Source organism: Pseudophryne corroboree, chromosome 2, assembly GCF_028390025.1.
Source record: "Pseudophryne corroboree isolate aPseCor3 chromosome 2, aPseCor3.hap2, whole genome shotgun sequence".
Taxonomy (NCBI): Eukaryota; Metazoa; Chordata; class Amphibia; order Anura; family Myobatrachidae; genus Pseudophryne; species Pseudophryne corroboree.
Genome location: NC_086445.1, coordinates 196275925 through 196298657, shown reverse-complemented (window position 1 = coordinate 196298657; position 22733 = coordinate 196275925). Strand labels below are relative to the sequence as shown.

Below are 22733 nucleotides of genomic sequence, written 5' to 3'. Positions count from 1 at the left end.
ATAGGGATAGCAGTGATAGGGATAGAAGCTATAGGTGATAGCAGTGATAGGGATAGCAGTGATAGGGATAGAAGCTATAGGTGATAGCAGTGATAGGGATAGCAGTGATAGGTATAGCAGTGATAGGGATAGAAGCTATAGGTGATAGCAGTGATAGGGATAGCAGTGATAGGTATAGCAGTGATAGGGATAGAAGCTATAGGTGATAGCAGTGATAGGGATAGCAGTGATAGGGATAGAAGTGATAGGGCTAGCAGTGATAGGGATAGCAGTGATAGGGATAGAAGTGATAGGGATAGCAGTGATAGGGCTAGCAGTGATAGGGATAGCAGTGATAGGGATAGCAGTGATAGGGATAGCAGTTTTAGGGCTAGCAGTGATAGGGATAGCAGTGATAGGTATAGCAGTGATAGGGATAGAAGCTATAGGTGATAGCAGTGATAGGGATAGCAGTGATAGGTATAGCAGTGATAGGGATAGAAGCTATAGGTGATAGCAGTGATAGGGATAGCAGTGATAGGTATAGCAGTGATAGGGATAGAAGCTATAGGTGATAGCAGTGATAGGGATAGCAGTGATAGGGATAGAAGTGATAGGGCTAGCAGTGATAGGGATAGCAGTGATAGGGATAGAAGTGATAGGGCTAGCAGTGATAGGGATAGCAGTGATAGGGATAGCAGTGATAGGGATAGAAGCTATAGGTGATAGCAGTGATAGGGATAGTAGTGATAGGGATAGAAGCTATAGGTGATAGCAGTGATAGGGATAGCAGTGATAGGGATAGAAGCTATGGCCCTCATTCCGAGTTGTTCGCTCGGTATTTTTCATCGCATCGCAGTGAAAATCCGCTTAGTACGCATGCGCAAAGTTCGCACTGCGACTGCGCCAAGTAACTTTACTATGATGAAAGTATTTTTACTCACGGCTTTTTCTTCGCTCCGGCGATCGTAATGTGATTGACAGGAAATGGGTGTTACTGGGCGGAAACACGGCGTTTCAGGGGCGTGTGGCTGAAAACGCTACCGTTTCCGGAAAAAACGCAGGAGTGGCCGGGGAAACGGTGGGAGTGCCTGGGCGAACGCTGGGTGTGTTTGTGACGTCAACCAGGAACGACAAGCACTGAAATGATCGCACAGGCAGAGTAAGTCTGGAGCTACTCAGAAACTGCTAAGTAGTTAGTAATCGCAATATTGCGAATACATCGGTCGCAATTTTAAGAAGCTAAGATTCACTCCCAGTAGGCGGCGGCTTAGCGTGTGTAACTCTGCTAAAATCGCCTTGCGACCGATCAACTCGGAATGAGGGCCTATAGGTGATAGCAGTGATAGGGATAGCAGTGATAGGGATAGAAGTGATAGGGCTAGCAGTGATAGGGATAGCAGTGATAGGGATAGAAGTGATAGGGATAGCAGTGATAGGGCTAGCAGTGATAGGGATAGCAGTGATAGGGATAGCAGTGATAGGGATAGCAGTTTTAGGGCTAGCAGTGATAGGGATAGCAGTGATAGGTATAGCAGTGATAGGGATAGAAGCTATAGGTGATAGCAGTGATAGGGATAGCAGTGATAGGTATAGCAGTGATAGGGATAGAAGCTATAGGTGATAGCAGTGATAGGGATAGCAGTGATAGGTATAGCAGTGATAGGGATAGAAGCTATAGGTGATAGCAGTGATAGGGATAGCAGTGATAGGGATAGAAGTGATAGGGCTAGCAGTGATAGGGCTAGCAGTGATAGGGATAGAAGTGATAGGGCTAGCAGTGATAGGGATAGCAGTGATAGGGATAGCAGTGATAGGGATATAAGCTATAGGTGATAGCAGTGATAGGGATAGCAGTGATAGGGATAGAAGCTATAGGTGATAGCAGTGATAGGGATAGCAGTGATAGGTATAGCAGTGATAGGGATAGAAGCTATAGGTGATAGCAGTGATAGGGATAGCAGTGATAGGGATAGAAGCTATAGGTGATAGCAGTGATAGGGATAGCAGTGATAGGGATAGAAGCTATAGGTGATAGCAGTGATAGGGATAGCAGTGATAGGTATAGCAGTGATAGGGATAGAAGCTATAGGTGATAGCAGTGATAGGGATAGCAGTGATAGGTATAGCAGTGATAGGGATAGAAGCTATAGGTGATAGCAGTGATAGGGATAGCAGTGATAGGGATAGAAGTGATAGGGCTAGCAGTGATAGGGATAGCAGTGATAGGGATAGAAGTGATAGGGATAGCAGTGATAGGGATAGCAGTGATAGGGATAGCAGTGATAGGGATAGCAGTGATAGGGATAGCAGTGATAGGGCTAGCAGTGATAGGGATAGCAGTGATAGGTATAGCAGTGATAGGGATAGAAGCTATAGGTGATAGCAGTGATAGGGATAGCAGTGATAGGTATAGCAGTGATAGGGATAGAAGCTATAGGTGATAGCAGTGATAGGGATAGCAGTGATAGGTATAGCAGTGATAGGGATAGAAGCTATAGGTGATAGCAGTGATAGGGATAGCAGTGATAGGGATAGAAGTGATAGGGATAGAAGTGATAGGGCTAGCAGTGATAGGGATAGCAGTGATAGGGATAGAAGTGATAGGGCTAGCAGTGATAGGGATAGCAGTGATAGGGATAGCAGTTTTAGGGCTAGCAGTGATAGGGATAGCAGTGATAGGGATAGCAGTTTTAGGGCTAGCAGTGATAGGGATAGCAGTGATAGGGATAGCAGTTTTAGGGCTAGCAGTGATAGGGATAGCAGTGATAGGGCTAGCAGTGATAGGGATAGCAGTGATAGGGATAGCAGTGATAGGGATAGCAGTGATAGGGGTAGCAGTGATAGGGCTAGCAGTGATAGGGATAGCAGTGATAGGGCTAGCAGTGATAGGGATAGCAGTGATAGGGATAGAAGTGATAGGGATAGCAGTGATAGGGATAGCAGTGATAGGGATAGCAGTGATAGGGATAGCAGTGATAGGGATAGCAGTGATAGGGATAGCAGTTTTAGGGCTAGCAGTGATAGGGATAGCAGTGATAGGGCTAGCAGTGATAGGGATAGCAGTGATAGGGATAGCAGTTTTAGGGCTAGCAGTGATAGAGATAGCAGTGATAGGGATAGCAGGCTCCAGAGCCGGCCTTAGCTATAGGCAGGCTAGGCATTTGCCTAGGGCATTCAAGCATGTCTAGGGGCATCCAAGCATGTCCCTGCAGTATCTCATGCTGGGAGGGACAGTCCGCAAACTAACTGTTACTTTCCAAATGTATTCAATCAGTACTTGTATACACTGCTGTTTACATTTGTAAAAAAAAAAATGCACACTGTGCCTTAAACTTCCTCTGACATGCTTGAATGCCCCTGACTTGTGAGACCTCAGACAGACAGCAGAAGCCAAGTAAATGCAATTCCTGGACCTGTGACATTTTCACTGACTATATAAGGTTATTACTGGATGGCTTCTATAACACATGTGTATTTTGGAAGACTGCTTCACAGAAACCTGACATCACCTATACCATACCTCCCAACATGACCCTCTCCAGGAGGGACACAATGCTCTGCTCCAGGACTTTTCTCATAATTTATGATTACCAACACCTGTGTTGAACAGGTTAATGGATAAGACAGGTGTTTCAGCACAGGTGCTAGAAATCATACATTAAGAGGGAAGTTCAGGAGCAGAGCATGCTGTCCCTCCTGGAGAGGGTCATGTTGGGAGGTATGCTATACTGCTTGTGCACATAGGGGAGGGGGACCCTGTTATCCTGTGTCCCTTATCCCTGTGCAATTCCCAGGTGTCTGCAGGGACATAACATGGGCAATGTTCTCCCCACACTTTATTTCCTAGTCAGTCCATGCCGTAAAATTCCCCTGCCACCAAGCACTGTAACGTGGTCAGTAAGTTGCGTTGTGCTTTTCTATATGAAACATCAGTGCAGCTGCAGCATGACTTTTGGACACATCAGACTGGAGGGCAGAGCATATCACTCCCACAGTATAAAGTAAAGGGCATGCAGTAACAGACACCAGCAAACACACTGAATAGTGAAGAGAATGGACAGTTACTTTCTACATGTTTGATACTGGTCTTTTTGTATAACCAGCAAGTGTGGCAGCATCTGTGGCAGTATATGTGTATTATGGGCATTACTAATGTGGGGCATATGTGTAAGGTGCATTACTGTGTGGCATTATGTGTATTATGGGCATTACTAATGTGGGGCATATGTGTAAGGTTCCTTTACTGTGTGGAATTATATGTATTATGGTCATTACTGTGTGGCATTGTGCAGAGTTGAACTGGCCCACAGGGTAACCCCCCGGTGGGCCCCACTCCCTGAGCGTTGCAGGTACAGATGCAGAACTAGCGGCGGAGCTAGGGGCACCAGACAAAATTTTGCCTAGGGCATCAAATTGGCTATGGCCGGCTCTGATAGCAGCTATAGGTGATAGCAGTGATAGGGATAGCAGTGATAGGTATAGCAGTGATAGGGATAGAAGCTATAGGTGATAGCAGTGATAGGGATAGCAGTGATAGGGATAGCAGTTTTAGGGATAGCAGTCATGGGGATAGCAGTGATAGGGGTAGCAATGATAGGGGTAGCAGTTATAGGGATAGCAGAGACAGCTATCCCCACACCAGAGCAATATGGAATTGCTGCAAAACAGACACATCATTTTCATGGTACCATCGCACTGTAATAATGAATGGTCCCCAATGTGTCAAAAAGCCTGATGTGCGAAGGGAAAGGTGTCTAGTCAGTGATAATATCCTTTTCTGACTGCCAGTATCCCGATACTCCCAATACAACCTAGATTTCCAACAGGTGGGAGGGGCAAGGCCTGCCAGAAAAAAACATGTGGAGGCATAGTGTGAGCATATCTTGGCTTGGTTTGGCTGAAATGTGCATATCTGGACAAGATTTAAATAAACAGGACTTTAGTAGATGAGAATGTGGTCTAGTTTGCTCTGAATTTATTATAGGGAATGTTGGCTTAGCTCATGTATCTCTGACAGAGCCGTCTTAACAGAACTGTAGGCCCTGAGCAAAGCAATGTACTGGGGCCCCTACCCACCAAATCACGGGAATAAAATGGAATAAAAAATCATAGCTTGCCCCTACTTAGGTCCCGCACTGTTTCTCCACATGCTTCCATACAGTGAATGGCTATCAGCACTCTGATTGGTGGATAGCTCCAGCCAGGGCCGTAACTAGGTGTGTGCGAGAGGGGCCTCGCATACGGGGGGCAATTCTGAGTTGATCGCAGCAGCAAGTTTGTTAGCAATTGGGCAAAACAATGTGCACTGCAGGGGGGGCAGATATAACATTTGCAGAGAGAGTTAGATTTGGGTGGGTTATTTAGTTTCTGTGCAGGGTAAATACAGGCTGCTTTATTTTTACACTGCAATTTAGATTTCAGTTTGAATACACTCCACTCAAATCTAACTCTCTCTGCACATGTTATATCTGTCCCCCCCTGCAGTGCACATGGTTTTACCCAACTGCTAACAAACTTGCTGCTGCGATCAACTCAGAATTAGGCCCACAGCGCAGAGCCCTGGGGAGCGCACAGTCACAGCCCTGTTTAACACTGTACAGAGCATCAGAGCTCCATACAGCTCCATTGCTCAGCCACAGCCCGCCCCAGCACAGCAAGCCACCTCAGCTCCACTGTACGGACTCCGTACAGTGGAGCTGAGGCGGCTTGCGGCTGAGGCATGTTGGCGGGACCTCCCCGCTCCCATACTCCGTAGTATGGGCGCGGGGAGGACCCGCCAACATGCCCCAGCCGCAAGCCTCAGCTCCACTGTACGGAGCTTCAGAGTGGGGAGGACCCGCCAACATGACCAAGCCGCAAGACGCTTCAGCTCCACTGTACGGAGCATCGGAGCGGGGAGGACCCGCCAGGCGCCAGCATTTCCCCACTACAGGCCGTCTCAGCTCCATTGCCCAGCCGCAGCCCGCCCCAGCACAGCACAGCAGCACCAGCCAGTGTCACAGAGGACAGCGGGGAGAGATGGTAAGTGTCTGTCTGTCTGTCTGTCTCTCTCTCTATCAACGCTATCTGCCGTAATGTGTAAAAAGGGGACTGGCTGCCGTAATGTGTAAAAAGGGGACGCTGTCTGCCGTAATGTGTAAGAAGGGGACGCTGTCTGCCGTAATGTGTAAGAAGGGGGACGCCGTCTGCCGTAACGTGTAAGGGGGACGCCGTCTGCCGTAATGTGTGAGAAGGGGGACGCCGTCTGCCGTAATGTGTAAAAAGGGGATGCCGTCTTCCGTAATGTGTAAAAAGGGGGACGCTGTCTTCCATAATGTGTAAAAAGGGGACGCTGTCTGTTGTAATGTGTAAAAAGGGGACGCTGTCTGTTGTAATGTGTAAAAAGGGGACGCTGTCTGTCGTAATGTGTAAAAAGGGGACGCTGAGTGCAATAATGTGTAAAAAGGGGGACGCTGTCTGCCGTAATGTGTAAAAAGGGGGACTGTCTGCCGTAATGTGTAAAAAGGGGACGCTGACTGCCGTAATGTGTAAAAGGGGCTCTACCTGGTGTAGTGGCGCTACTTTGCGGTGTAATTTGAATAATGGAGACTACTGTGCACCGTAGTATGAATTGGTATTATGTTGTGGCCACACCCTTTCCCCATGAAGCCACGCCCCTAATCTATGGCGCGCACTGCCCATATTTTACATAAGGTGGGGGGGGCGCGCCAATGCCGTTTCTTGCACACAGCGCTAAAATGTCTAGTAACGGCACTGGCTCCAGCCATCCACAAATCAGCATGCTGACAGCCATTCAGTGTCTGGCTGAAGGCTGGGAGGCAGGTAGAGAATGCTGCCTGGCTGCTCTAATTGTGTGTAAATCCCATCGGAGCTGCTGGGCAGCATTCTCTACCTGCCTCCCAAGAAGCTACAAGATGCCCCTGATCCAGCCTGCCCCTGCTCAAAGCCCATAAAATCATGGGTCCCTGGGCAGCTGCCCAGTGTGCCTATATGCCTATGTCCAGTTGTAAAGCGCAACGGAATTTGCTGCGCTATATAAGAAACTGATAATAATAAATAATAATAATAATAATAATATTATATGTTAGATGGCCCTGAGCTCTTATAAGAAATTGAAACCTTTATAAGTATATACAGTTATTTTAGAAGCTCTTTAACGTAAAAACAACTTGCATTTAAGGTCAAACTGTTTTTTTTAGCAATGGGAACATGCTTTTCAAATGAATAATAGAAGACAGCACTACACAAATTAAATGGAACTAAATATAAACATTATTTTTGTGTTAAAAGAAATGACAAATATACTGTAAGCCCTGGAGAGATGTTCCAGCATTAAATAATCATTCTAAGAACACAGCTTCTGTGAGACACAAATGACTGAAGTTCCACTCTCCATAATATACCACACTGTTGTATCACTGTAGTCTGTACCTAATGTCATTGCACATTACTTACAGTTATTATTAGAGATGTGCACCGGACATTTTTCGGATTTTGTGTTTTGGTTTTGGATTCGGTTCCGCTGCCGTGTTTTGGATTTGGACGCGTTTTGGCAAAACCTCCCTGAAATTTTTTTGTCGGATTCGGGTGTTTTTTTTTCAAAACCCCCTCAAAAACAGCTTAAATCATAGAAATTGGGGGTCATTTTGATCCCATAGTATTATTAACCTCAATAACCATAATTTCCACTCATTTCCAGTCTATTCTGAACACCTCACACTATTATTTTTAGTTCTAAAATTTGCACCGAGGTCGCTGGATGACTGAGCTAAGCGACACAAGTGGCCGGCACAAACACCTGGCCCATCTAGGAGTGGCACTGCAGTGTCAGACAGGATGGCACTTAAAAAAATTGGCCCCAAACATCACATGATGCAAAGATAAATTAAAGAAAAAAGAGGTGCAAGATGGAATTGTCCTTGGGCCCTCCCACCAACCCTTATGTTGTATAAACAACACATGCACACTTTAACAAACCCATCATTTCAGCGACAGGGTCTGCCACACGACTGTGACTGAAATGACTGGTTGGTTTGGGCCCCCACCAAAAAAGTAGCAATCAATCTCTCCTTGCACAAACTGGCTCTACAGAGGCAAGATGTCCACCTCATCATCATCCTCCGATTCCTCACCCCTTTCACTGTGTACATCCCCCTCCTCACAGATTATTAATTCGTCCCCACTGGAATCCACCATCTCAGGTCCCTGTGTACTTTCTGGAGGCAATTGCTGGTGAATGTCTCCACGGAGGAATTGATTATAATTCATTTTGATGAACATCATCTTCTCCACATTTTCTGGAAGTAACGTCGTACGCCGATTGCTGACAAGGTGACCGGCTGCACTAAACACTCTTTCGGAGTAAACACTGGAGGGGGGGGGATTTAGGTAAAATAAAGCCAGTTTGTGCAAGGGCCTCCAAATTGCCTCTTTTTCCTGCCAGTATATGTACGGACTGTCTGACGTGCCTACTTGGATGCGGTCACTCATATAATCCTCCACCATTCTTTCAATGGTGACAGAATCATATGCAGTGACAGTAGACGACATGTCAGTAATCGTTGGCAGGTCCTTCAGTCCGGACCAGAGGTCAGCACTCGCTCCAGACTGCCCTGCAACACAGCCAGCGGGTGGGCTCAGAATTCTTAGCCTTTTCCTCGCAGCCCCAGTTGCGGGAGAATGTGAAGGAGGAGCTGTTGTCAAGTCAAGCGGAACGTGACCCGTCAAGTGTCTCACCAGCAGGTCTTTGCACCTCTGCAGACTTGTGTCTGCCGGAAAGAGAGATACAACGTAGGTTTTAAATCTAGGATCGAGCACGGTGGCCAAAACGTAGTGCTCTGATTTCAACAGACTGACCACCCGTGAATCCTGGTTAAGCGAATTAAGGCCTCCATCCACAAGTCCCACATGCCTAGCGGAATCGCTCTGTTTTAGCTCCTCCTTCAATCTCTCCAGCTTCTTCTGCAAAAGCCTGATGAGGGGAATGACCTGACTCAGGCTGGCAGTGTCTGAACTGACTTCACGTGTGGCAAGTTCAAAGGGTTGCAGAACCTTGCACAACGTTGAAATCATTATCCACTGCGCTTGAGTCAGGTGCATTCCCCCTCCTTTGCCTATATCGTAGGTAGCTGTATAGGCTTGAATGGCCTTTTGCTGCTCCTCCATCCTCTGAAGCATATAGAGGGTTGAATTCCACCTCGTTACCACCTCTTGCTTCAGCTGATGGCGGGGCAGGTTCATGAGTGTATGCTGGTGCTCCAGTCTTCGGCACGCGGTGGCTGAATGCCAAAAGTGGCCTGCAATTCTTCGGGCCACCGACAGCATCTCTTGCACGCCCCTGTCGTTTTAAAAAAAATTCTGCACCACCAAATTCAATGTATGTGCAAAACATGGGACGTGCTGGAATTTGGCCACATGTAAAGCACGCACAATGGCCCTCATTCCGAGTTGTTCGCTCGTTGCCGAGTTTCGCTATATTGCGATTAGTCGCTTACTGCGCATGCGCAAGGTTCGCAGAGCGCATGCGCTTAGTTATTTTACTCAAAAGTTAGGTATTTTACTCACGGCATAACGAGGATTTTTCATCGTTCTGGTGATCGTAGTGTGATTGACAGGAAGTGGGTGTTTCTGGGCGGAAACTGTCCGTTTCTGGGAAAAACGCGGGAGTGTCTGAAGAAACGGGGGAGTGTCTGGGCGAACGCTGGGTGTGTTTGTGACGTCAAACCAGGAACGAAACTGACTGAACTGATCGCAATGGCTGAGTAAGTCTCGAGCTACTCAGAAACTGCAAAGAATTTTCTATTCGCAAATCTGCTAATCTTTCGCTCGCAATTCTGCTATGCTAAGATACACTCCCAGAGGGCGGCGGCTTAGCGTGTGCAATGCTGCTAAAAGCAGCTAGCGAGCAAACAACTCGGAATGAGGGCCAATATTGGTGGCGTTGTCCGATGTTACAAATCCCCAGGAGAGTCCAATTGGGGTAAGCCATTCTGCGATGATGTTCCTCAGTTTCCGTAAGAGGTTGTCAGCTGTGTGCCTCTTATGAAAAGCGGTGATGCAAAGCGTAGCCTGCCTAGTTGGCGTTTGCGAGATGCTGCTACTGGTGCCGCCGCTGCTGTTCTTGCTGCGGGAGTCAATACATCTACCCAGTGGGCTGTCACAGTCATATAGTCCTGAGTCTGCCCTGCTCCACTTGTCCACATGTCCGTGGTTAAGTGGACATTGGGTACAACTGCATTTTTTAGGACACTGGTGAGTCTTTTTCTGACGTCTGTGTACATTCTCGGTATCGCCTGCCTAGAGAAATGGAACCTAGATGGTATTTGGTACCGGGGACACAGTACCTCAAACCAATCTCTAATTCCCTGTGAATTAACGGTGGATACCGGACACACATTTAACACCACCGCAGCTGCCAAGACCCGAGTTATCCACTTTGCAGCAGGATGACTGCTGTGATATTTCATCTTCCTCACAAAGCACTGTTGGACAGTCAATTGCTTACTGGAAGTAGTACAAGTGGAACCTAGATGGTATTTGGTACCGGTGACACAGTACCTCAAACAAATCTCTAATTCCCTGTGAATTAACGGTGGATACCGGACACACGTTTAACACCACCGCAGCTGCCAAGACCCGAGTTATCCGCTTTGCAGCAGGATGACTGCTGTGATATTTCATCTTCCTCACAAAGCACTGTTGGACAGTCAATTGCTTACTGGAAGTAGTACAAGTGGTCTTCCGACTTTCCCTCTGGGATGACGATCGACTCCCAGCAGCAACAACAGCAGCGCCAGCAGCAATAGGCGTTACACTCAAGGATGCATCGGAGGAATCCCAGTCAGGAGAAGACTCGTCAGACTTGCCAGTGACATGGCCTGCAGGACTATTGTTTTTCATGTCTAATGAGGAAATTGACACTGAGGGAGTTGGTGGTGTGGTTTGCAGGAGCTTGGTTACAAGAGGAAGGGATTTAGTTGTCAGTGGACTGCTTCCTCTGTCACCCAAAGTTTTTGAACTTGTCAATGACTTCTGATGAATGCGCTCCAGGTGACGTATAAGGGAGGATGTTCCTAGGTGGTTAACGTCCTTACCCCTACTTATTACAGCTTGACAAAGGCAACACACGGCTTGACACCTGTTGTCCGCATTTCTGTTAAAATAATTCCACACCGAAGAGGTGATTTTTTTTTTTGTCATTTGACCAGGCATGTCAATGGCCATATTCGTCCCACAGACAACAGGTGTCTCCCCGGGTGCCTGACTTAAACAAACCACCTCACCATCAGAATCCTCCTTGTCAATTTCCTCCTCAGCGCCAGCAACACCCATATCCTCATCCTGGTGTACTTCAACAGTGACATCCTCAATTTAACTATCAGGAACTGGACTGCGGGTGCTCCTTCCAGCACTTGCAGGGGGCGTGCAAATGGTGGAAGGCGCCATCTCTTCCCGTCCAGTGTTGGGAAGGTCAGGCATCGCAACCGACACAATTGGACTCTACTTGGGGATTTGTGATTTAGAAGAACGTACAGTTCTTTGCTGTGCTTTTGCCAGCTTAAGTCTTTTCATTTTTCTAGCGGGAGGATGAGTGCTTCCATCCTCATGTGAAGCTGAACCACTAGCCATGAACATAGGACAGGGCCTCAGCCGTTTCTTGCCTCTCTGTGTCGTAAATGGCATATTGGCAAGTTTACGCTTCTCATCAGACGCTTTTAATTTTGATTTTTTGGTCATTTTACTGAACTTTTGTTTTTTGGATTTTACATGCTCTCTACTATGACATTGGGCATCGGCCTTGGCAGACGACGTTGATGGCATTTCATCGTCTCGGCCATGACTAGTGGCAGCAGCTTCATCACGAGGTGGAAGTGGATCTTGATCTTTCCCTATTTTACCCTCCACATTTTTGTTCTCCATTTTTTAATGTGTGGAATTATATGCCAGTAATATATCAATAGCAATGGTCTACTGTACTGTACTATATATGTATACTGTTGGTCACCAAAATGGTGCACTGTAATACTAGAAGCTATAGAAAAGTATATATATTATTGTATATATCAGTACAGAGCGGTGTAACTGTGACACATGTGTCCTGACAAGCAGTATAGAAGCTATAGAATAGTATATATATTACTGTATATATATATCAGTACAGAGCGGTGTAACTGTGACACATGTGTCCTAACAAGCAGTATAGAAGCTATAGAATAGTATATATATTACTGTATATACATATCAGTACAGAGCGGTGTAACTGTGACACATGTGTCCTGACAAGCAGTATAGAAGCTATAGAATAGTATATATATTACTGTATATATATATATATATATATATATATATATATATATATATCAGTACAGAGCAGTGTAACTGTGACACATGTGTCCTGACAAGCAGTATAGATTCTATAGAATAGTATATATATTACTGTATATATATATATATATATATATATATCAGTACAGAGCGGTGTAACTGTGACACATGTGTCCTGGCAAGCAGTATAGAAGCTATAGAATAGTATACATATTACTGTATATATATATATATCAGTACAGAACGGTGTAACTGTGACACGTGTCCTGACAAGCAGTATAGAAGCTATAGAATAGTATATATATTACTGATTATATATCTATCAGTACAGAGTGGTGTAACTGTGACACGTGTCCTGACAAGCAGCATAGAAGCTATAGAATAGTATATATATTACTGTATATATATCTATCAGTACAAAGCGGTGTAACTGTGACGCATGTGTACTGACAAGCAGTATAGAAGCTATAGAATAGTATATATTATTATACTGGTGGTCCCCAGTCCCCACAATGCAGCACACTGAGCACAGAGATTTGCAGCACACTGAGCACAGATATGGAGCATTTTCAGGCAGAGAACGTAGATATTTTGAGCACACTGAGCACAGATTACGGAGCTTTTCAGGGAGAGAACGCTGCCATGTCCTCTCCGTTCAATCTCCAATGCACGAGTGAAAATGGCGGCGACGCGCGGCTCCTTATATAGAAGACGAATCTCGCGAGTATTCGACAGCGGGATGATGACGTTCGGGCGCGTTCTGGTTAACCGAGCAAGGTGGGAAGATCCGAGGCTGCCTCGGACCCATGTAAAATGGGTGAAGTTGGGGGGGGTTCAGATCTCAACGAACCGAACCCGCTCATCTCTAGTTATTATATAGTAGACACATATTGCAGCACAGAGCTTTTTAGAAAATCTGTAATTCACATCAGTCTCTGCCCTAGTGGATATTACAATCTATGTTTCCTTCGGGTTGTAGTTAAAAAAACGGCTGTCGGGATCCCACGCCAGAATCCCCACAGCCTGTGAGATGCTGCCTGCCGTAATCCCGACCACCGCAGGTTATTCCCACTCGGTTGGTGGATCCACGCCACCAACCGTGTGGGACTATAACCGGGATGCCGCTGTCAGTATACTGACAACCAGCATCCCATCTGCCGGAAAAACATATGTATTTTGTTCCCTTCACATGGACACACTGACTAGGGTTTATGTTTTTGTCGGATGCCAGTTACACATTGTTCAGTCCTGTATTCTCGTGTAACCTATTCAGTTTATTCTCTCTACATATGCTAATGTTCATTGCTTTGTCTTCTTTGCTGTCTACATGCACTTACCAGTTGTTGTATAGTGAAGCAATGGTTTGCTCTCCTGAAGCATCTGTCGGCTGTGACTGCTGCAGCATGGTGTTCCGGATAGAGTGTGTGATATCAATATTTACTACATGGGCAACAGACTGCAGAGTGCAAAGGTAAGATCGTATTCCACTCAGGACCTCTGAGGGGCGCTGGATCTCATGTGTGGTTGGATTCCAGTTCAATAATGACACCAAGGCCCTAGAAATTATTCATTTGTTAAAGCTTTTGATATAACATAAGCTTGTGTGTTAGACTAGATAAGCATCTATACAACCAATGAACATATCTTGTAAATTTTATATTGCATTAAAGTTTGTGTTATCATACTTTACAGGATTTTATATTTCTTGTTGGGATAAAACGTATTTGTGTACATACAGGAGCGTATAGAAAGCTTGTATCTGTTGTCCATACTGGAGATTAATGTGTATTGAATAGGACAGGGGCTGGCTGGGCAGGGGGGCAGGGTGCCATCTGCCCCCCGGGCAGGGCCGGATTAAGGCTTCAGGGGGCCCGGGGTACTTTAGACAAGGGGGGCCCCAGAGGACTAAATATAGTGTATATAGGAAGGGGATGTACCTTACACGTGTATGTATATATATATATATATATATATATATAGGATAGATAAAAGTATAAGAAGACAGCTGTTAGAGGCAGTAACAACATATAGCACATATTATTCAACAGAAAATTAGCGTATGTATACACTGTAGAAAAACAATATGATATCACACTGTAGTGTTCAGCTAGACTCAGAGGATTGGACGTTGTGGCTAGTCTGCGAGGCACAGGGTCACCGCAAACCTGTCACACAGTAGGTGGTGATAGTATTATGTGGGGTCATGATCCGCTTGCGTCTAGGGATAGGCAAGCTGATGGTTACAACAGTGCAGGATTGTATAATCTGCCTGTCACAAAATGAAGTATATCAACTAATCCTAAACCCTATAGTACTACAAGAAGAAAACTGTTAACATACACACACAGTATACCTACATCCACACAGCATACATCCACACAAAACATCCACACACATACAGTACATACATACACACACGCACACACCATACCTACATAAACACACATAGCATGCATACAGTACATACACACACACTACACACCTACAAACACACACACCATACCTACATAAACACACATAGCATGCATACAGTACATACACACACAATCAGCATGCATACACACACACACACACCATACCTACATAAACACACACAGCATGCATACAGTACATACACACACAATCAGCATACACACACACACACACACACCATACCTACATAAACACACATAGCATACATACAGTACAAACACACACACACACACACACAAAATCAATCAGCATGCATACACACCTACAAAGACACCCACACCCACACTACATACCTACAAATAAACAGCATATCTACAGAAACACACATACACAGCACTAACCAATTTAAGAGTAGAGAAGGAGATTTTGACGGAGTTAGTTTAAGCACAGGAGCTGCTGCTGCTGCTGCACATGCTCAGCAGCTCCTTCCACTGTGACTCATGTGTCCACTGCCCAGTACAGAGAGCTCTGCTGATCAGAGCTCTCTGTGAGTAGAGTTCTCGGCAGCTCGTTAGTGCCTGTGGGTGGTCCCGCCGAGTGCAGAGACGGAGATAAGGCTTTCTCCGTCTCTGAAACAGTTTGCTGAGCTTCATTAAAAAAAAAAAAAACATGCAAAACTGCCAGTGCTTCACGGCAGGCACGGGGGGCCCTTCAATTTGGGGGGCCCAGGGTAATGTGTCCCCTGGGCTCCCCCCTTAATCCGGCTCTGCCCCCGGGCCAGTGCAATTTAGGTGTTCCAGGGCCACATGACTGCAGATTCCCTGAGAAAGACTGGGCCGCTTGCTTGAGTCTGCCCCCAAGGCATACTTGCCTACCTGACCCTCTCCATGAGGGAGAAAATGCTCTGTTCCTGGACTTTCCTGGTAATCTATGATTGCCATCACTTGTGGTGAAACACCTTTCTTATCAATTAACTAGCTCACCACAGGTGATGGCAATCATACATTACCAGGAAAGTCCAGGAACAGAGCATTTTCTCCCTCATGGAGAGGGTCAGGTAGGCAAGTATGCCCCAAGGCTGAAAGTTGCCAGCCAGCCCCTGGGATAGAACTTGGTAGAATATGTGCAATAATGGTGTACTGTATACACCATCTCAATCAGCGATGACAGAGGCTGTATTAGAGTCAACATTACTGTGATTACCTTTAGATTAATCAAACAGTTACAGCATAGGTCTGCAAACTCGGTCCTCATTACCCCACACAGTGCATGTTTTGCAGGTCTCCTCACAGAATCACAAGTAAAAAAAATAATTAGCTCCACCTGCGGACCTTTTAAAATGTGTCTGTGAGTAATTAATACACCTGTGGGGTTACCGCAAAACATGCACTGTGTGGGGTAATGAGGACCGAGTTTGCAGACCTATGAGTTACAGTAACATTGTTAATTGCATAAAAAAAACCTTAGCTAGAATGCAATGGAAATACTAATGGCCAAGTTCCAATAGATCATTCTCATACAGAACTGCTGAGAGTCTACAGGGGAATTACTGTATTCCTACTTCAGACAATTTGTCTTCCATGCAGAATATTTCCTGTACAAATAAATGCAGGTCCATGTATTAGAAGTATATATTAGAAACAGATCAATAAATATAAGCACGTGTGGCTGGATATTTTTTTTCTGAAACGTGTTCTCTATATATACTCTGATTGCAATCAGTGTCACCACCCAGCGCTGGCAGATTGTGAGCTGCATGCAAAGTGGCTGTAGTTGTCGGAAACTGGGGAAGCCTGATTCACTACCTTATGCTAATGCAAGGACCCACAGTGCCAATGCAAGGGATAGTGTGTCTGCAAGCAGAAAGCCATGCTGCCCATTGCACGGAGCACTAGATATAAGGCTACAACACTTCCCTGACTCTCCCATAAGATAGGGCGGTTCCGTTTTATGTAAAGACAGATCCGGCCAAGTTCCATCCAACTCAGAATAGGATGGACATGCTCAAAAATTAATAATTTCATATCTGTGTATGTGCTGCATACAAACCTCGCCATTTTTGCCCATGCACAGAAATCTATTCATAGGATAGATAGATTAGATAGATAGATAGATAGATAGATAGATAGATAGATAGATAGATAGATAGATAGATAGATAGATAGATAGATAACCAGCAATTAAACATTTATAGAAAGGATGATAAATAATATTGTTTACAGGGTTTATGGGCTGAACCATTGTTTATGTGGCCAGCCAAATCACAGACAACCACAGCCATATAAGTGGTCATACAGTGCCCCAGTGATTTTATTGATTTGCAACAGTCCTATGCAGAGCCGACCTTAGGCATAGGCAAACTAGGCAAATGCCTAGGGCATTTGTTATGCTTAGGGGCACCAGCAGCTTCTGCTGATTAAAATGATATGCGGCATGCCTATATTCTGTGTGTGACTGCGGCTGTATCTGCATTTGAAATACTACATTGCAGTGTATTCCTGGAAATCACTGTAATGTAGCATTTCGTATGCAGATACAGCCGCAGTCACACACAGAATATAGGCATGCTGCATATTATTTTAATCAGCAGAAGCTGCTTGTGCATCCTAGCCATATAGTAATGCAAATAAGATGCATTTTCATAAACGAAAGGCACCAGACATGAGCAGATCTGCCAGATGACTCATGCCAGGCATCTCCTGCAGAACTAGTGGCGGTGCTAGGGGGCACCAGCCAAAATCTTGCCTAGGGCATCATATTGGTTAGGGCCGGCTCTGGTCCTATGAGTCTTAAGCTGACCATATACCTAAAGATTTCTTGTCCAATCTGGCTGGATGGAACAAAAATCTGGTAATGTATGGGAGCAAATGACAATTGACCATTTGCTCTGAAATGCCGCTAAGCGGACAATCAAGTGGATTTACCCAATCTCTCTGAATAACACGTTTTATCAGTTTTCTGGCATTTTGGAGCAAATGGTCAATGGTCATTTGCTCCTATACATTACCAGATTTTCCTTCCAACCAGCCAGATTGGACAATAAATCTTTAGTTGCATTGCCAGCTTTAGTTCATAAAAAAAATGGCTGCCACCAGTGCTCTTTAAAGATAATTGTTGAACAAACAATATTATATGAAAGAAGCAATAAAAAGAAAAGAAACACAACTAAGCAGTTGAATGGCAGGTTAATACATAGTATATTTCAAAAACATACCGACTGAGTCGCATCTCTAAGTTAGAGCTGAGGTACTCGGCTGGGGTGATCACATGCTCAAACACCAGAATACTCCTTACATGGTTTAAAGACATGGACAGTTCACAGAGAGTCAGATGTAGTTTGTCCATGCTGAAAGGAGGAAAACTCAGTTAGGTGCATGCATTCATGACTAGAAATCATAACATAGTATCTAATATTCCAGAATGTCTGGAATACTCCTGCATATCAGGGAGTATTCTAGAACTCCTAGCACAGTAGGCCACGATCCCAGATCCTACTGTACTTAATGTGATTCTGTTTTATTTACATGGGAGATTTACACAGTGAATTCCATATACAATTAACAACACATGTAATGCTGCCCATACACTTGTGCGATGCCCCGCGATGCGACATTGCGTGGCATCGCACTGGCAGTTCAGGTGCGATAAAATTGTCCTGTGCGTCCAGGTCAGATAAAACACTTGCTGGTGTGGTCGCATCTGATGCGACCATGCCAGGCAAGTGGTTAAACAAAAATATTTTTTTTAATAAAGTAATTTTTATTCAATAGTCTGGAGATTTAAGGTACAGACATTGCATATCATAATCATATCTCAAACATTACATCCATTCATGTTGAATCAAAGCCATGTTTTACACATATCCTACATCAATAGGATATCAGAATATTTTCAATAAAGATGTATACTAGGATTTCCCAATGTTCAGACTCTCATGATCTACGAAGTCCGCAACCATCTATATTAGTCTTCATTAATTTTTATATTTAAACCCGCAACCTAAACTATAAGAAAATAACAAACAACTAAAGAAAGGGCAAGGGAGGCAATTTAAGAAGGAGAGTTAGATTCAGGGCTCCACTAGTCATACACATAAGTAAGTAAGAGGGCTCGCAGGGCCCAGCCGTCATCATCTCAGTACACATCAGGCGCATTAGGTTATTGACAAGCTTGCACTTCAGTGTCTACTATATTTGGGGAACAAGACGAGAGTGGGGGGAATCTAGCCATGGAGACCAAACTCTTTCAAACTTAGCTGATGCACTTTGCTTCATGTAAACATATCTTTCCTTAATTATAGTGTCATTAATTAAGGCCTTAAGTGCAGATATTAACGGTCCTTTGGGGGCCATCCACATTCTTGCAATGCAAACCTTAGCCAAGGCACATACATTTAGAGCATAGAGACCCCTTGAAACTGACCCAGGAGCAAGGCACCCCATTCCCAAGATACAGAATTGTGGGGTAAGCAGTCCGCCAGGCACTCCCGTACTCTCCAGAATTGACCCGACCCCCGACCAGAACACCCTCAACCTCGGGCAATCCCACACCAGATGCCAGAATGTTCCCACCGCCCCCCCACACTTAGGACAGAGATTAGATCTGCCCGTCCCGAACGTAGCCAGCCTAGCTGGAGTCATATATGTTCTGTGTAAGATGAAGAATTGAATCTGCTGATATCTAAGGGACTTGGTAACCTTAGCAGGGTATTCTAAAGCGAGGGCCCAGTCCTCCTCATTTATTAGACCCAAATCCTCCTCCCACCTTCCACGGAGACGCGTCAAAGGGTCCGTATGGAGCTTGGTAAGAAGATATCCATACGCAAGTGAGACCATCTTAGCCTGACCCAAAGTGGTCACAAATGTCTTGATGGGAAATGGGAGGATTCGCGGAGGTGATTCAGCAAATTGGGTCTGGAGGGCATGCCGAAGCTGGAGGTATCTGAAGAAGTAGGAATTGGGTAGGTCAAACTCATCCCTCAGTTGTTGAAAGGATTTTAATGTATTATCTAGATAAAGTTGAGAGACAGATATCACCGATCTAGGGGCCCACACCTCCCGCCCCTCAAGTGCATGCAGTTCAGGGAGCCAGTCAGAGTACCACAAGGGGGTATCCGGGTCTAGGTCGTCATATCTCAAAAGGTCTCTCAGGGCCCGCCAAATCTTTAGGGCCTGAAAAATGATAGGGGGAAGAAATCTAGCTATGCTCCCACTTAGTAACACCTGCATAGGAGAGAGGTAGGGAAAGTAACAACGGATAAACTCACAATGCAAAGAGTCAGTCCCCGAGTTTTGTGCCCATATAGTGATATGAGTCAGCTGAGCAGCGAAGTAATATATCTGAAAGTTAGGTAGAGCCAGGCCGCCGTCAGATCTCTGTCTGGTAAGGGTATTTAGCTGTATCCTAGGTCTTTTATTAGCCCAGATCAGTGAGGACAGAACGCTATTCAATTTTCTAAAGAATATTGGATAGATATACACCGGGGATTGGAGAATAATATACAGGAGCTTGGGGAGTATAATCATTTTAATGAGATTAACCCTGCCAGAGACCGTTAGTGGAAGCTTACACCAAGTCTTAGATTTGCCCATGACCCACTGAGTGGTCGGATCTAGATTCAGGGGGACAAAATCAGAAGGGTCATTAGTTATTTGGATTCCAAGGTACTTAAATTGTACCGTCCAACTCAAAGGCAGGGGGATTCTGGAAACAGTAGGAGGGGGGCCTATAACTGGCATAATGTATGATTTAGGCCAGTTAATTCTAAGGCCCGAATGATCTCCAAAGCCTTCTATCACACTCAGCAGGCTGGGCATTGACCTGGTGTAATCCTGCAAAAACATCAACATGTCATCGGCATATAGAGCTATCCTATCCTCACGTGAACCTGTACATATTCCCACAATATCCGGGTGCGATCTAATCAAGCATGCCAGGGGCTCGATGGCCAAGGCAAACAGCGTAGGGGACAGGGGGCAACCCTGCCTAGTGCCTCGGGTCAATTGAAAAGATGGGGACACATAACCGTTCACCAAGATCCTGGCAGTCGGATGTTGATACAATAGTTTAATCCATTTTATATAATTGGGTCCAAATCCCATACGAGCCAACACCTCCCATAAATAAGCCCACTCAATGCTGTCAAAGGCCTTGGCCGCGTCCAACGAGACCACAGCCGAGTCAGAGGGGGATTCATGCGGGAGCTGTAAAATGGTATATAGTCTACGTAAATTGATAGACGTGGACTTTCCTGGCATGAAGCCGGTCTGGTCCGGATGAATTAGGGAGGTTATCACTGAGTTGAGCCGTATTGCCAATATCTTTGCCAGGATCTTGGCATCGGTGGGAATCAGGGAAATCGGTCTATAGGAGTCCAGAGATTTAGGGTCTTTACCGGGTTTTGGAATCACTATTATAATTGCCTCTGACATGGAGGGGGGGAGATCGTTACTGGCAAATATATCTAAGTACAGGGCATGCAGCTTGGGGCCAAAAAAATCAATATGATTCTTGTATACCTCGGAGGGGATTCCGTCACATCCCGGAGCCTTGCCATTAGGGGACATACCAATGGCCGCAGTCACCTCCTCCAACGTCAAAGGTGCCTCCAGCAGCTCTCGGGCTTCAGAGGAGAGCGCGGGCAGCGGAACACCCCCCATGTAGCATGACAGATCTGAAGCAGAGCGCTGCAACTGTGAATTATAAACCTCAGAGAAGTAAGAACGGAATAACAGCGCAATGTCCGGTGTGGTGTCGACAAGAGAGCCATCCGCTCCGGACATTTGGGTGATTGTGGTCCCAGGACGATCGTAATGTATAAGACGGGCCAGGAGGCCTCCCGTTCTATCAGCCTGCATATATATATTAGTAGCTTTAAAAAGAAGGGAGCGAGAGTTTCTATCAGACAGGTGGGCCAACCAAACTGACTGAGCCATCAGCCATCTTGTCTTTGTCGCGGGGGCGCTGTCAGATAGATATTGGGACTCTAGGTCCCTAGCATCTTTTTCAAGGGCCTGTTCTCTCTCCCTAGAGGCCATTTTATGAGCCGCTATTCGTCCAATATATGATCCTCTCAAGAACGCCTTAAACGAGTCCCAAACTACTGTACCCGGGGCAGACCCTACATTGTCGCCAAAGTACCCCTCCCATTGAGTCAAACAAAAATATTTAAAAAAAACACCAGCGGTTATGAGGCAGCCAGTAGCCAGAGAATTGGTAATGGTTTGAAAACGGACTATAGAAATGAATGTGGTCAGCAGGTGGCAGTAGAGCCCACTGATGATGTTTTTGCATTGGGTACAATAAGCCTGTTTCTCACTTTGTGGTCACGCTGCGGTCTTTACGTTGGCTTTCTGCTCCTGGTTTTTCTTTCTCAGGTTCTGCTTTCTTGGGTGGTGGCTTTTTCAGTCTCTTGTTCCTGGCTTTGCTGATAGTCGTGGCACAGTGCTTTGGCAGCAACTGCAAAAATTAAATTTACAATACTTTAAGTAGTTTACCCAACCACTGGACACATTCGGACAAACATCACTGGAAGTATGACGCTGGAGCCACTGTAAAGGTATATGGGATAGCAGTCGCAGGCTGTGACACACCCCAGAAATGCTCATGACAAGTCTGCGGTTTTGCTGCCACTCCCCCATTATCTCCCTTAACCCCTTCAGTGGCGGGTTTTTCGAATTTGGTCACACCTCCCAGGGCAGGTTTTTAATTTGTTTTACCTGCGCATTGCCGGGGGTTTCATGTGCGTTGCCAGGGGTTTCAAGCACTGTGTCATGCTTTTTGCCAGGGATTTTATGCTCCGGGATCCATGCTTGTTGCCATGGGGAATGCTCATTGCCTTAGGGAATGCTCATTGCCTAGGGGTAGCTAGGGATGACCACCGACCATTGATGATGCAAAATCATCGATGGTCTGTGACCGATGATGATTACTTTTACCATCGATGGGGGAGAACCAGATGGTTTCCCGTCATCGATGGTTCAGTGCTACCGATTTTTTTTTTCTTCCCTAAAAGT

At 45.5% G+C, this 22733-nt stretch overlaps 1 protein-coding gene across 1 annotated transcript in view; it reads right to left on the bottom strand.

The window, feature by feature from the left end:
• Positions 1-22733, bottom strand: part of NCKAP1L (NCK associated protein 1 like) — a 616762-nt gene that overhangs the window by 413703 nt on the left and 180326 nt on the right. The window contains exons 19-21 of the mRNA XM_063952202.1: positions 22037-22176; positions 17933-18064; positions 13644-13862 (exon numbers count right to left, since the gene is read on the bottom strand). Of these exons, the coding sequence (XP_063808272.1) occupies positions 13644-13862; positions 17933-18064; positions 22037-22176 (491 nt within the window). The remainder of the gene's footprint in view (positions 1-13643; positions 13863-17932; positions 18065-22036; positions 22177-22733) is intronic.